General features: G+C 42.5%; 1 protein-coding gene across 2 annotated transcripts in view; it reads right to left on the bottom strand.

The window, feature by feature from the left end:
• Positions 1–1333: 1333 nt before the first annotated feature.
• Positions 1334–13242, bottom strand: part of LOC119972429 (matrix metalloproteinase-16-like) — a 320314-nt gene continuing 308405 nt past the window's right edge. The window contains exons 10-11 of one of the 2 annotated variants that reach the window (XM_038809101.1): positions 12194–12309; positions 1334–4538 (exon numbers count right to left, since the gene is read on the bottom strand). In XM_038809101.1, the coding sequence (XP_038665029.1) occupies positions 4204–4538; positions 12194–12309 (451 nt within the window). In that variant the 3' untranslated portion in view covers positions 1334–4203. The remainder of the gene's footprint in view (positions 4539–12193; positions 12310–13242) is intronic. The other variant, XM_038809102.1, reaches the window with a different exon arrangement.

Below are 13242 nucleotides of genomic sequence, written 5' to 3'. Positions count from 1 at the left end.
GCAACAAATTAAAGGTATTTGGCCTTTGATTAGGGAGAGGAACGTTGGCTGGAATTCTCTGACCATTGGGATTATCAGTTTCCACTGGCAGCGTAACCCTGCCCGTGGATTTCCCGGCGGCGTGGGGTGGTTTCAATGTGAAAACCAAGTGACATGCAGCAGGAATAGATAATCCCACTGCCAACGAATGGCATGCCATCGAGAAACCTGTGGCTGGGGGATGAGAGAATCCACCTCATTGTCTCAAGTTACCGCTATATATTAGCAACATCTGCTGATAATGTATGTCCATGAATGTTGGGTCAGTACAGGATTGGGCTTGACCGTGATGACTTATGTGATTTGAGAAGCTTGCTCATGAAGAATGGGTATCTTTAGTTTGAGCACCACATAAAGACATCTTAATATCACATTCCTTTTATTTTCTTCATTCATTTCAAAGATATTTAAACCTTTATTTTACTACATTGAGATGATACTCCCTGGCCCTAGCTTCGTCGGATCCCGAGAGAGTAAAAACTGCTTAATAAACTCCCTTTATATTTAATACTTCCTTTTTTCCACTTAAGGGTAATTTAGCGTGGCCAATCTACCTACCCTGCACCTCTTTGGGTTGTGGGGGTGTTGCCCACACAGACATGGGGAGAATGTGCATATATTGAGTGCTTCTGACAAAAATCCATCATCATGTTGGGGCAGCACAAGTGATTAGCACTGTGGCTTCACAGTGCCAGGGTCCCAGGTTCGATTCCCTGCTGGGTGACTGTGTGGAGTCTGCACGTTCTCCCCGTGTCTGCGTGCGTTTCCTCCCACAGTCCAAAGACGGGCAGGTTAGGTGGATTAGCCATTTTAAATTGCTCTTAGTGACCAAAAAATGTTAGGAGGGGTTATTGAGGTTATTGGGATAGGGTGGAAGTGAGGGCTTAAGTGGGTCAGTGCAGACTTGATGGCCGAATCGCCTCCTTCTGCACTGTATGTTCTATGTGAATGAGAATTGGTGGCAATGTTAAAATGCTACACTGCTCTGTGCATTGATGTTTGCAGACTTTTTCCTATAATTCATCAACAGTAAACTCATTGATGGCGAATTTAAAAATCTCAGTAGTTATAGGGCTTGATTTGAATGCAGATTAATAAACATTTGTGCCACTAATTAATTTCTATTAATTCCATCCTTTTATATCATTGAGTAACTCAGGGTTGGCAATAACAAACAGATCTCCCAGCAAGATTCACTTTACTCTGTTCAAATAAGCTTGAACAATTTGACTAAATCTCAAACACAAATGAGAGAAAAATATTTCATAACAGAATTAGCAAAGGATTCTTATGGTCACTTTATAGTCTGGATTCCCATTTATTGACAGGTTCGTTGTTAAAATTTTTAATACAACACAGTGAAACAGTGATGCTGAGTACGTAAGATATATAACAGTATAAAAAGATATTTAACCTTCCCGATAAAAGACACTTACAGCTGACAGTAAGAACTGTCTGAAAATAAATATGAATCAATAAATACAAAACAATCACTGCACAGTCTTTAACTCTTTGATTGCTTGGGTTGTGTGGGGGCAAGAAATGTTTTGTTCAATGCTTGATGTGCAGTTAATTGATTGTGACCACCCATAGCAGTCAAAAGGTTATAGCAAGCAAATAGAAACATGAATAATCTATTACATATGACCAGTTATGTCTGGAGTAACACTCTCCTCCTGCTTCCTTGACCTCTATCCACCACCAGTTAACAGGAAGAAATCAAAGGGTTTACTAATTAGAAGCAACTACAGGAAGAATTCTCTATCTGTTCAGAATGTTAATACTCATCAGAACCATGCATTAAGGAAGTAGCAACTAAGGAACCAGAATGTCTTGTACTTGGGGGAGAAGTAGGTTATGTTTCCCTTGCTATGAACTTATCTGAGCCTGTCAATCACAAAATCTTTTACGATCAAGGAAGCCATTTGTTTTAACATTTTACTAAAGCCACATACTGAATGGAGATACTGAAAACAAAGAGGTGCAGTGGAATAAATCAATTATAATGGACAGAATATTAAAGATTGAATTAAGATTGAGTGAACGTATCCTTTGACGATGTCTTCAAATTGCATTGGGAGTACTCTACAACATATGTCGACGATAGTCCTTATTAAAATGTAAAATTAACTGTAATTTAACTGTAGGTAATAACAGGAAATAATAGGCAGGTCAATTATGTGAATATAGTTTATTTTCCTGTTATTTAATTTCTAGACAGTTAAAGGTCAGAGACAAGAGACAGGAAGACAGAGAAAATTCTTTAAGGATGTGATACAGTAATATTTTCCAAATAAAGACATTTTTTAAAAATCAGCAATTACAACAGCTTGAAAATGTCTTGAGTAAAATTAAAGGCAAACCTTTAGCTGTTTTAAAAGTCACTTATCACTCATGTTTCCACACAAAACAAGTTCTGATTTGTGTAAGCTAATCATATTGGTGATGAAATGGCCATCTGTTACATCCGTGCATGGCTCAATTACTGCTGGCCCTAAGGGGAAGCAACTCTTAAAATTAAGAGAGATTTCTGTTAGCTGATGAGTTTTAAAATACTGAATAAAACAATCTTTGCTGCAGGTTCATTTAATGCTGGAGCAAACCACTGTAGCTCTGTAATTAAAAGGAGAAAGCTGAAAGAAGACCATCTCTGAAGATACTTCATTCATTGAAGCATCCATTCGGAAATCTTTGAAGCAAATTTCCATCCTCTTATTAATGAATAATCTCTGCTCTTCACTTGAATTTCTGGTCTTCATAGCAGTGGAGCCAATGCAGAGGTGAAAAATGGGGGTTTTAATGTACAAACACCAATTTAATGATCTCAAATTCCAATGTAAAGACATTCAGATCTTGCCGCATGTTCTTTCAAGTTTACTAACTTCTATCTTGTTTGCCATTTGTGGGCCATTGTAAATTTATTAATTGTACACTGTACACCTAATCCATGTGAAACTGCAATGCTTAACTATGGCACCGGGGACTGATGTTGCTTTGGGGCACCACTGATGCCTGTAGGTACCAGGCTTTGTATAATAACAATAACATGAGAATACATGGAATCATTGGCGATTAAGACATGCCGGATTCAACTGATTCATGTGTTAATCAACACACTCCTTATTCAATATCCCTAGTTAAAAATATCTTATGAACATTAAAATGCAATTGACTGAGACATTAACCATACTTTGGAGTACATGTGGTCCATTAATGCATATTTCTTCAACCAGTCAGAAATTTAGCCATGACGTTATACATGTATATTAATGCTGATGTGGCTCTGACAACAGTTTTAGGTAAAAATCACCTTTTGTTCCATTTCCGGCATTCTACTACAATTTCAAGTCTTCAATTTAAAAAATAATTCCTCTTAATAGGTTCATAGAAGTCTGAACAGCCCTATGTGTGTGGTAGCAGGAAAACCAATGTATAGGAACTCCCTACTGTAATTCTATATTCCCATCACACGGCATTTAAATCTACATCAGCAATAGCTATTGAAAGCTCCACGCATTGACTTTGATCAGAACTGCTTCAACATAACAAAAATGAACAACATATTTAAGGCTGTTAACAATATTGCAGATATTTTGGCCCCTGTTACTTAGTCACAGAACAGTCCAATTTCATATGCTGTATAATCCTGGTCTCCTACTTGAAAGGAGCAAGTGCAATGATATTTCCTTATTAGACAGATAGTGATCCTCTTTGGAAAACGAATGCAAAAGGAGATGGGTTTGTCTGGTTCTGAAAAAGAATTAAGTCAGTAAAAGGATTCTCAATTGGACCCTCAAAATAGGGATAAGACCAGGTTCCTCAATGAGTTATAGTACCAGATAAAGATTTTGAGAAGTATTTTCTTGCTTTTCCTTTTTGAAATCTGGATTCAAAAGTTCACGAGGGCATCAAGCGTGCAGCTAAAAGGCCTATACGGAATGGCGCACCAAAGAAAGACAAAGGACTGAAATACAGTTGATACTGTGTATCATGAAAGCTTCCCCCTCGCTCTATTATAATCTCCACTCATGCTCAGTACAGACGACTCTGAGAAAATCAGCCATGATTCACATGTCTCAGGCAGAGAGATATGCCTGCTTATTGCTGGGTTCCAGCATTACAGCCCACTTGTTGAAATCCCATGTTGCTTCTGCTACAACTACATCACACCCACTCTTGCATGGACCGCTTACAGTATAATATGTGGCGTGGCGTTCCTTTCCTCTTAAATTGAACCACTGTGTAAATCAACACCAGAAAGCACAAGGCCAGCGTACAGGGGATAACAATGGCGATGGCATTCACAGTGCTCGAAGTGTTATCAATTTTAATCACTATGTCAACATCATCTTGAGTATCGTGCCTGTCCTTGTCTCCAGTCTTAGTTCGGTCACATCCCATCCATTCTTTAAGTATTGACCTTGGATAGCTAGGCTCCACCCTGAGTTTATGATTATTGAATTTCCAGTACTCCTTTCCTTTGTAAAAAAATGTATAGCCTGGAAATACAAAAACAAAGTCATTCAGTCTCATGGCTTAACACAATAAAAGGTAGCTCAAAAAAACTGAAACTGCTGGAAAGATAAAACAGGCAACAGATATCTTCAGGATGAAATGGTGCATTTTGGGGCAGTTGTTTCATCAGAACCATCAGAGCTACAAGGAAAGTTCCTTTATAAGTCCCAAAGAAGGTGAAGCAGGAGGTAGAGATCGAAGATTGAGATTCTAATTAGTTTTATAATACTTAACCCGCTGGCAGAAGACTGTAAAATGCTTCCCAATGTTTCAGAATGATGACTATTCCAATGAAAAGTTATAATTTTGAATAATTGAAAGTAGAACGTGTCCTGAATGGCAAGATCTTTGCTCTGGGTGGGCACCCGAGTGCCAATGTTGGCTGGTTAAAAGGCCGACTTTAGTTCTCTGGGACTGTATCCCAGTTGTTTGATTGCAGTTTAGACCCCCTAGCTCTTACCCTCGTCACCCACCATTCACCATGCCATTTCCGTGCCCTTATGCCAACTCAAGCCAAACTTTGGTATGCATGCTTGGCTGAAAGCACAGTCTCATAAAGGATTAGCTCTGTGGGAGTCCTCCTTTCACAGCTGAAGTGAACTATTGACTATCTTTGATTGATATCTTTGTGTCGTTATAGAATATAGAACAGTACAGCACAGAACAGGCCCTTTGGCCCTTGATGTTGTGCCGAGCAATGATCACCCTACTCAAACCCACGTATCCACCCTATACCCGTAACCCAACAACCCCCCTTAACCTTACTTTTTTATAATACTTTATAATATATATTATATATTATAATATAATACTTTAATTTGGCAATAATTTATGGCAATATCTTAATGCTCGTTTGTACAAGGTTAGTTGGTGTGAAGTGTGTAAAGCTTATTGGCAATTTAATGGTCTGTTTGATTGACATGTTTATAGGGTAATGGAGCACTAGTGTTGTTTTCAAAGAATTATGAATGGGGTTTTTTTTGCTAATCTGCTTTAATAGGGTTCACTGATTCTGTACATGGTGTGTACCAAATGAATGAGCATGGAAGGGCCATGAGAGGCCAATGGGGTGAGTGAGAGCATGGGTTGTCAATTAGTTTGCATAGGGGCTATAACTATCCATGGGGATGGGCACAGTGAGAAGTCTTACAACACCAGGTTAAAGTCCAACAGGTTTGTTTCGAATCACAAGCTTTCAGAGCTCAACTCCTTCATCAGGTGATGCGCTGCGCTCCGAAAGCTAGTGTTTGAAACAAACCTGTTGGACTTTAACCTGGTGTTGTTAGACTTCTTACTGTGCTCACCCCAGCCCAACACTGGCATCTGCACATCATGGGGATGGGTGCAGAGGCACTGGTTGACATGGAGGGGGCATGGGTAAGATCTTTCATACTTACTTTTCAAAAGGTTCCTGAAGCCCGATGGTGGGTCAGGATTCCTCTGAGACTTCATGGAGAATCTGATCAGACTCCTTGAAAAATGTGGGGGGCCTAGGAGATGCCTACTTCCACATTGGAGCCAGCGAGGTTGGGATTACAGGGTTCAGGATAGTTCCCTCGAACCCTATACCGTGCTGGTTAAAATTAGAGGTGCCTCGAATGGGGGCAGAAATTACAGAATCAGATCCTGCCCATCATTTTTGAATGAAAAAGGAATTCTTCCGACTCTTACTCAGGAGCAATCCCGCCTTCAGAGAACTGCCAGCCATAACCCTCCCCAGTCAAAGTGTCGCAGCCCACAGGATGAGGTAAGTGCGGTGTCACGTGGTAAGGGAAGAGAACTGGGTGTCATGATGGCAAGGACAGGAAGAGGGGTTACCTGGGGGTGGGACAGATCTTGTAGAAGTGGCAGATGGTGGTCTGATCTGGAGAGGCTGCCAGCGATGGATCTCTCCCCCCCCCCCCCCCCAACCTCCATGCAGGGTGATCTGCCTGGATTCCTTCCGACCCTAAACATCTTTTGGTGGCTGGAAAATTGTGGTCTTTAGGTGGCCATTAATTGGGGAATGTTATACCATTCCCCTGCCTGCAAGCCCGTCATCACAGTTTTTAAAACTCCACCCCATGCGATTAACCCTGGTTCCTTTCACGCTGAAGAACTGGAGGTGTTATGCAGGAAGAGTACTGAAACCAGTATCCTGACTTCAGGCTTTCCAGCAAAAGCAGCTGCATTGAGGTAGATCAGGAACTAAGACAGTGTTGCCATCCAGGTGTTTTGTAACTGAAGAATATGCTTGTTCGCATCAGAAGAAACACTGCTTTTCATTTTTTGCTCACATTTCTTATGAAATCTGTGAACTGTGGCTAAAGCCCTTAATTTAGGACCTGGTGCAAAATTTGGGGGGGGTATCACTGAAAACATTATACAATCCTTTTCCATTTTGGACCCACTCTACCACTGTTTCAACGCTTAGCTGCACACTTGTGTTTCACATGGTGGAGATAGCAAACATGGTTGGGATTCAACCCAATTTTCTCCTCTCTTCTGCTGTTTTTAAGTTTCGTGGTGCAGTCAACAGTTGTGAATGTAAATGTCAACTTTGGTATTTGAAGAGCTACCCACTCAGTGCGCGGGATTCTCCCCTACCTGGCGGGGCGGGGGGTCCCGGCGTAGCGTAGTGGCGCCAACCACTCCGGCGTCGGGCCTCCCCAAAGGTGCGGAATTCTCCGCAACTTTAGGGGCCAAGCCCTGACATTGAGGGGCTAGGCCCACGCCGGAGTGGTTAGCACCACACCGACTGGCGCCCAAACCGGCTCCAGCAGCCTTTGACGCCCGCCGCCCGGTGCCGGGGCTGGCCGAAAGGCCTTCGCTAGTTCGCGCATGCGCTGGTGCGTCAGCTGCCGCTGACGTCACCACGGGCGCATGCACGCTGGGGGATTCTCTTCCTCCTCCGCCATGGTGGAGGCCGTGGCGGAGGCAGAAGAAAAAGAGTGCCCCCACAGCACTGGCCCGCCCGCCGATCGGTGGGCCCCGATCGCGGGCCTGGCCACCGTGGGGACACCCCCCGGAGTCCGATCACCCCACGCCCCCTCCAGAACCCCGGGGGCCCGCTCACACCGCCGATCCCGCCGCCACCAGAGGTGGTTCAAACCACGGCGGCGGGAGAGGCCTCCCAGCGGCGGGACTTCGGCCCATCGTGGGCCGGAGAATCGCCGCGGGGGCTCGCCGATCGGCGGGTGGTGTTTCCCGCCCCCGCCAATTCCCAGGTGGCGGAGAATTTCTGCCACGGCGAGGGCGGGATTTTCGGCGGCCCCGGGTGATTCTCCGACCCTGCGGGGGGGTCGGAGAATTTTGCCCAGTGTTTCTTCTTCAAATGATGAGCTACATGTAATTAAGGGATCATAGCTGCTTCCTGGATAGTGCCAATCAATGTACAGAATCCTAGAATCCCAACAGTGCAGAAGGAGGCTATGCGGCCAATCGAGTCTACACCGACCCTCTGAGAGAGCATCATATATCGGCCCACTTCTCTGCCCTATCTGCATAACCCCACCTAAGCGGCACAGTAGTAGTGGTTAGCACTGTTGCTTCCCAGCGTCAGGATCCCAGGTTTGATTTGCGGCTTGTGTCACTGTCTGTGCGGAGTCTACACGCTCTCCCCAAGACTGCATGTGTTTACTCTGGGTGTTCCAGTTTCCTCCCACAAATCACGAAAGACGTGCTTGTTAGGTAAATTGGGCATTCTGAATTCTCCCTCAGTGTACCCGAACAGGCACTGTAATGTGGCGACTTGGGATTTTCACAGTAACTTCATTGCAGTATTAATGTAAGCCTACATGTGACAATAATAAAGATTATTATTACATTTTTGGACACTAAGGGACAATTTAGCATGGTCAATCCACCTTATCTGCACATCTTTGGACTGTGGGAGAAAATCAGAGCATCCGGAGGAAACCCACGCAGACACGGGAAGAACGTGAAAACTACACGCAGTCATCCAAGGCCGGAAATGAACCCGGGTCTCTCGCTGTGTGAGGCAGCAATGTCAACCACTGTGCCATCCTAAAGTAGCTACGTTTCTGTTTGAAGTTTTAGGGATAATATTCAGAAAATGATGAAGTTAAGATAATTCAACATGAGCAGGAACCATCATGGGTTAATTGATATGGGTATCGGTTGAATGTGTAGGCAGGTGAGACGGAGATAGGTAGTGAGGGGATCTGAAAACCAGAGATATCTCTATACAAACGCCAACAATTTCAACAAGATAAAATAGTTGTGCAGGTGTAATTAACAGTATTCTTCGAGGCAACAGACTCTTGGATAGAAAATGTATCACATTGTGTAAGTTTAAGAGAGTTTAAGAGGACTATAATGGAGAAAGTGCAGCTCAGTAAAGGCCAGTTTGACCATTCAAGTCTGTAAAATGCCCAGAGACACATGAACAGATTAAGCCACAATGCACTTGCATGAGAAAGTGAAGTAATCTATGAGACACTAACCTTTTTTATATACGTTCATGGGATGAGGGCGTCACTGATTTATTGCTCACCCTAATTTATATTGTACTGTACAAAAGTAAAGCTTTTTACACAAAGTGTAGTTTAGGTACTCTCCCTAAGTCTTTCCTAGCGCTAGGTGTGAGAGAAGGTAGCTTTCAAATCCCTGATGAGTTACATGTTCATTAGAATTTCATTATTGATTTAGTTATCAGTTATCAGCATCTTACTGTTGTACAGCTGTTTCTTTTTCTGTTGACTTCATGTGCCTGTATCAAAATGGAAGGGCAATGATAACATTAATTGAATGTAAACCCAAGGAAACCAAGTGTTGATTTGAGGATCAGCAAAGTCAGTTTGTCACTTAGTGGTGGAACTTTTACTCCTGAGTCATAAGGTCGATCACCGCTCCAGAGACATGAATAGGTAACCTGGGCTGACATCGGTGAAATATTGAAGGAGTGCTGCCTATTAGAGGGGTTAATTTTTACTTCGCCATAGAAGATTTTCACATCCTTGTCATCACAAAGAGTCCCTACTTCCACTTTAAATTTGCATTGTATATTGCCTTGGCTCATTTGTCATTGAAAATCCCTCCTCCATTTCTTTTCCTCCTGCAGCCTTGATTCCATCCTTAACCTTCCATAATCTTCAGATCGTCTAAAGCTCTGTGCCAGACCAAATCCCACTCACTCATCAGCAGCACACCAATGGCCTACATGAGCTCTCTGTTCCTCATTGTCTCAAAATTAAAATGATCTGTCTTGCGTTTCTAAGTAGATTCTTTGACCTATTGCTGCAACTTTGGGAGAAGATTAGCAAATCATCTGGAAAAAAACGATGTAAACGATTCAAAACATTTATTTCATTTTAGTTCCCACCAAAGCTACAAAGGAGATGGAATGGTCCCCATGGAAATTCTCGCCCTTTGCCTTTGTTTAAATCCTTAATGGCATCTCCCATCTCTATCTGAGTTCCCTCCTCCAGTCCTACAAGTCCCCTGAAGCTATTGTGATTTGTGCATTCACCCACTTTACCTCACCATTACCGAAATTGCACTCTCTTCAACTCTCTCCCTAGCTTTTCAACTGGCTTTCTTCCTTGAAGAGCTTCTTAAATCACACCCTTTGACTAATTTTTAGGTTATTTCTCTTAATATCTCCTTATTTTTTTCATGAATCTTTCCCCATGTCTCTTTGAAATGTCGTGCCGGGTGTTGTTGAGATGGATAAAATACAAATCTTAGCGGGAGAAATTCATTCACATGGATTAGCTTCTGGCAACACTACTCACATATATTTCACCCCCCTCAATGTTAAATACCAAGGCCTGAATTTTCATAAATACCAAGGAATTCTCTGCCATCACAAAACTGGTGGTCGGGGCCCGGATCCGGAATTCCCTCATTCAAACACAGCAACTACCATTTTCACATTGGGGGTAATGGGACACATCCACGGTTCACAGAGGCAACGGCACATGTGAAAGTGCAACTGCCTCAGGCTGATCTGGTTTTCATTAGTGGGATGTCCAAAACATAACTTGTGCCCTTTATACCTGGTAGAGAAAGTCTAAAGCTAACTGACTTCTTTGGAGTGGTAAGGTATCCTTTTGGAGAGGTATGGTAAACCTTTGGATATGGTCCGAGAATACCTTTGGCGGAGGTCAGGTGCACTTTGGGATTTTTAAAAGTGTGTGTAAACTGTGCATAATTTAATTGGAACTGTCAAGAGGGATGTTAAATGGAACTGCCGAAGAGAACTGGCAAGCAATCAAAACATTTACTTTATCTGTCTAAAGTGTTGGAAGAAATTAGTGCTTGCTATTTCTCTTTGTTTATTGACATAATCCTGAGGTTGTCATAATATGATTCGTGATGCATGTTTGAATTTAGAACCTATCATAATAATAATAATCGTTTATTGTCACAAGTAGGCTTCAATGAAGTTACTGTGAAAAGTCCCTAGTTGCCATATTCCGGTGCCTGTTTGGGGAGGCTGGTACTGGAATTGAACCCGCGCTGCTGGCATTGTTCTGCATTACAAGTCAGCTGTTTAGCCCACTGTGCTAAACCAGCCCCTATCATTATCACAGTGGGGTGCCTGTTAGTTCATTGTCAAATTGACAGCTCAATTTGATTATAAACTCCTGAAGTAGAAACATGAATCTGAATGTTTGTTTTTCTAAGTGATTAATGAACACTAAAAGTAATTAACACTAAAAGTAGTGATATTTTTAATCACCGTTTTTTAAAAAATAGTGAATTAATCAATAGACACTTAAGACCGAGGGGATGGGAAGAGAGCTTGGTTTGGCATGAAGAATATGATGGGCCATTGGGGTGTGAAATTAGAGGCATGGGTCAAAACCAGCTACCCACCTGGTGTTGGCCTCCCCCTCCAGTGGGTAAAATAGCAGTGGATGTAGAAGGAAGCACAAAAATGGCCATTAATTGGCCCAAGGGCATGCAGATCGGATGCTGCCTTCCCTGTTCACTGTAAAGTGGGAGGTTGGACAGGCTATAAGACAGTGGGAAGGCCACGCATTGCACTTTAACACCCCAGCACCCCTTTTCACATATGCTGTAAATCCAGCCCCATGTTGTGAAAGTGCATGATCGTTATAGAATTTTAGGGTGGATTTTCCTCTTTAGCTTGTGCATATAGCACTACTGTGGCACAATAAACAGGAAGAAAAACATGCCTCCAATGCGGCCCACTTGATTTTCCAACCATGCAATTACATTTCTGAGGAAGATGTGTGCAAGAAGATGAGCTATTGGAATTAGTCAGGCACAGCTAGTATCTTCATCCAGGAAGTTTGAGACTGCAAGTTTAGAGTCTTACAAATTAACAAGATCTTTCTATCTATTCAGACTGAGCCAATTTCAAATCGGGGTTTCAGACTTCACTCGGGTCTTACAACAAAGACTGGTGCTGCTTTCCAAAGGCTTTCCCTAAAATTCAGTATTAAATTTGTAATTAAGGCAGTACAAAATATGAAAATTTAACATACAAATCTGCAAGGATTTGAAATCCAGTGCAGTATCTTGTTTATATTGATGAAAAATTATTTAAGTAATCATTGACCTGAAACTGATTGAATCACATGTTGATTGAATTTTTTTTTAGAGCAATGTAAATGTTTGAAGAAAATTACAACTTTGGTATCTTGACCGTGGTTACGCTCACTCTTACCACTTTCTTTGCTGACAAAGGCCCCTTGTGGAGACTTGGGAATTCCTTTCCATATTGAAATGGATTTGGGATAACCACCGTCTACAACATGTGTTTCTTCATTGTATCTCCAGTACCTATAGATGAAAAGAAGAAACAAATTACAGCAAAGAATGTGATATCCTAAATCTGATTCTAATAATATTCTCAGAGATTAGAGTCCTAAAATTGCAAAACTCTCCTGACAGAGTCTCACTCGCCAGGAACATGAATTGAAGATATCTTTGTGGAGCTCAGCACTGCCAGGTTCAGATTTCCAGGCAGAAATACAAACAGTGAATGCTGGAAATACTCAGTAGATCTGCCAGCGTCCTTGAAGAGGAACAGAGTTAACGCATGATAGCATATGAGCTTTTTTTTATTGTTTCCACATTTACTGTCCTTATCATCAGCAAAGCCTCCATTGCAATCAGTTCACCAGTACAGGTCGCTTCTTCGCTGCATCAAGTTCAAGGGGTACCGACTTCCGATTAGCTGACCAAATCAATTGGTCAACTCTCTCCTCCACCCCAGCAGCCCACTATTATGGGGACCACCTTGAGGAGCAAAGGTACCCGCACACTTCTTTTCCATGCCAAAACTGCCTCCTTAAGCTGCTTTTCCCATCCATCTACTTCGAACAACAAGTGCAGGAATTAATCTCCATGATCGAGACTGTCAATTCGGTAGCTTCTCCTGCTTACCTTTCCACCTACTGGCAGCATGGTAGCATAGTGGTTAGCACTTTGGCTTCACAGCGCCAGGGTCCCATGTTCAATTCCCGGCTTGGGTCACTGTCTGTGCAGAGTCAGCACGTTCTCCCCTTGTCTCCGTGGTTTCCTCCGGATGCTCCAGTTTCCTCCTACAGGTCCCGAAGGTGTGCTATTGGGTAATTTGGACATTCTGAATTCTCCCTCCGTGTACCCGAAAAAGCGCTGGAATGTGGCAACTAGGACTTCTTCACAGTAACTTCATTGCAGTGTTAATTAATGTAAGCCTACTTGTGACAATAAAGATTATTATACTGAACA

Source organism: Scyliorhinus canicula, chromosome 10 (assembly GCF_902713615.1).
Source record: "Scyliorhinus canicula chromosome 10, sScyCan1.1, whole genome shotgun sequence".
NCBI classification, from domain to species: Eukaryota; Metazoa; Chordata; class Chondrichthyes; order Carcharhiniformes; family Scyliorhinidae; genus Scyliorhinus; species Scyliorhinus canicula.
Note: the sequence above shows the minus strand (reverse complement) of the source record. Positions and strands in the feature narration are given on the sequence as shown.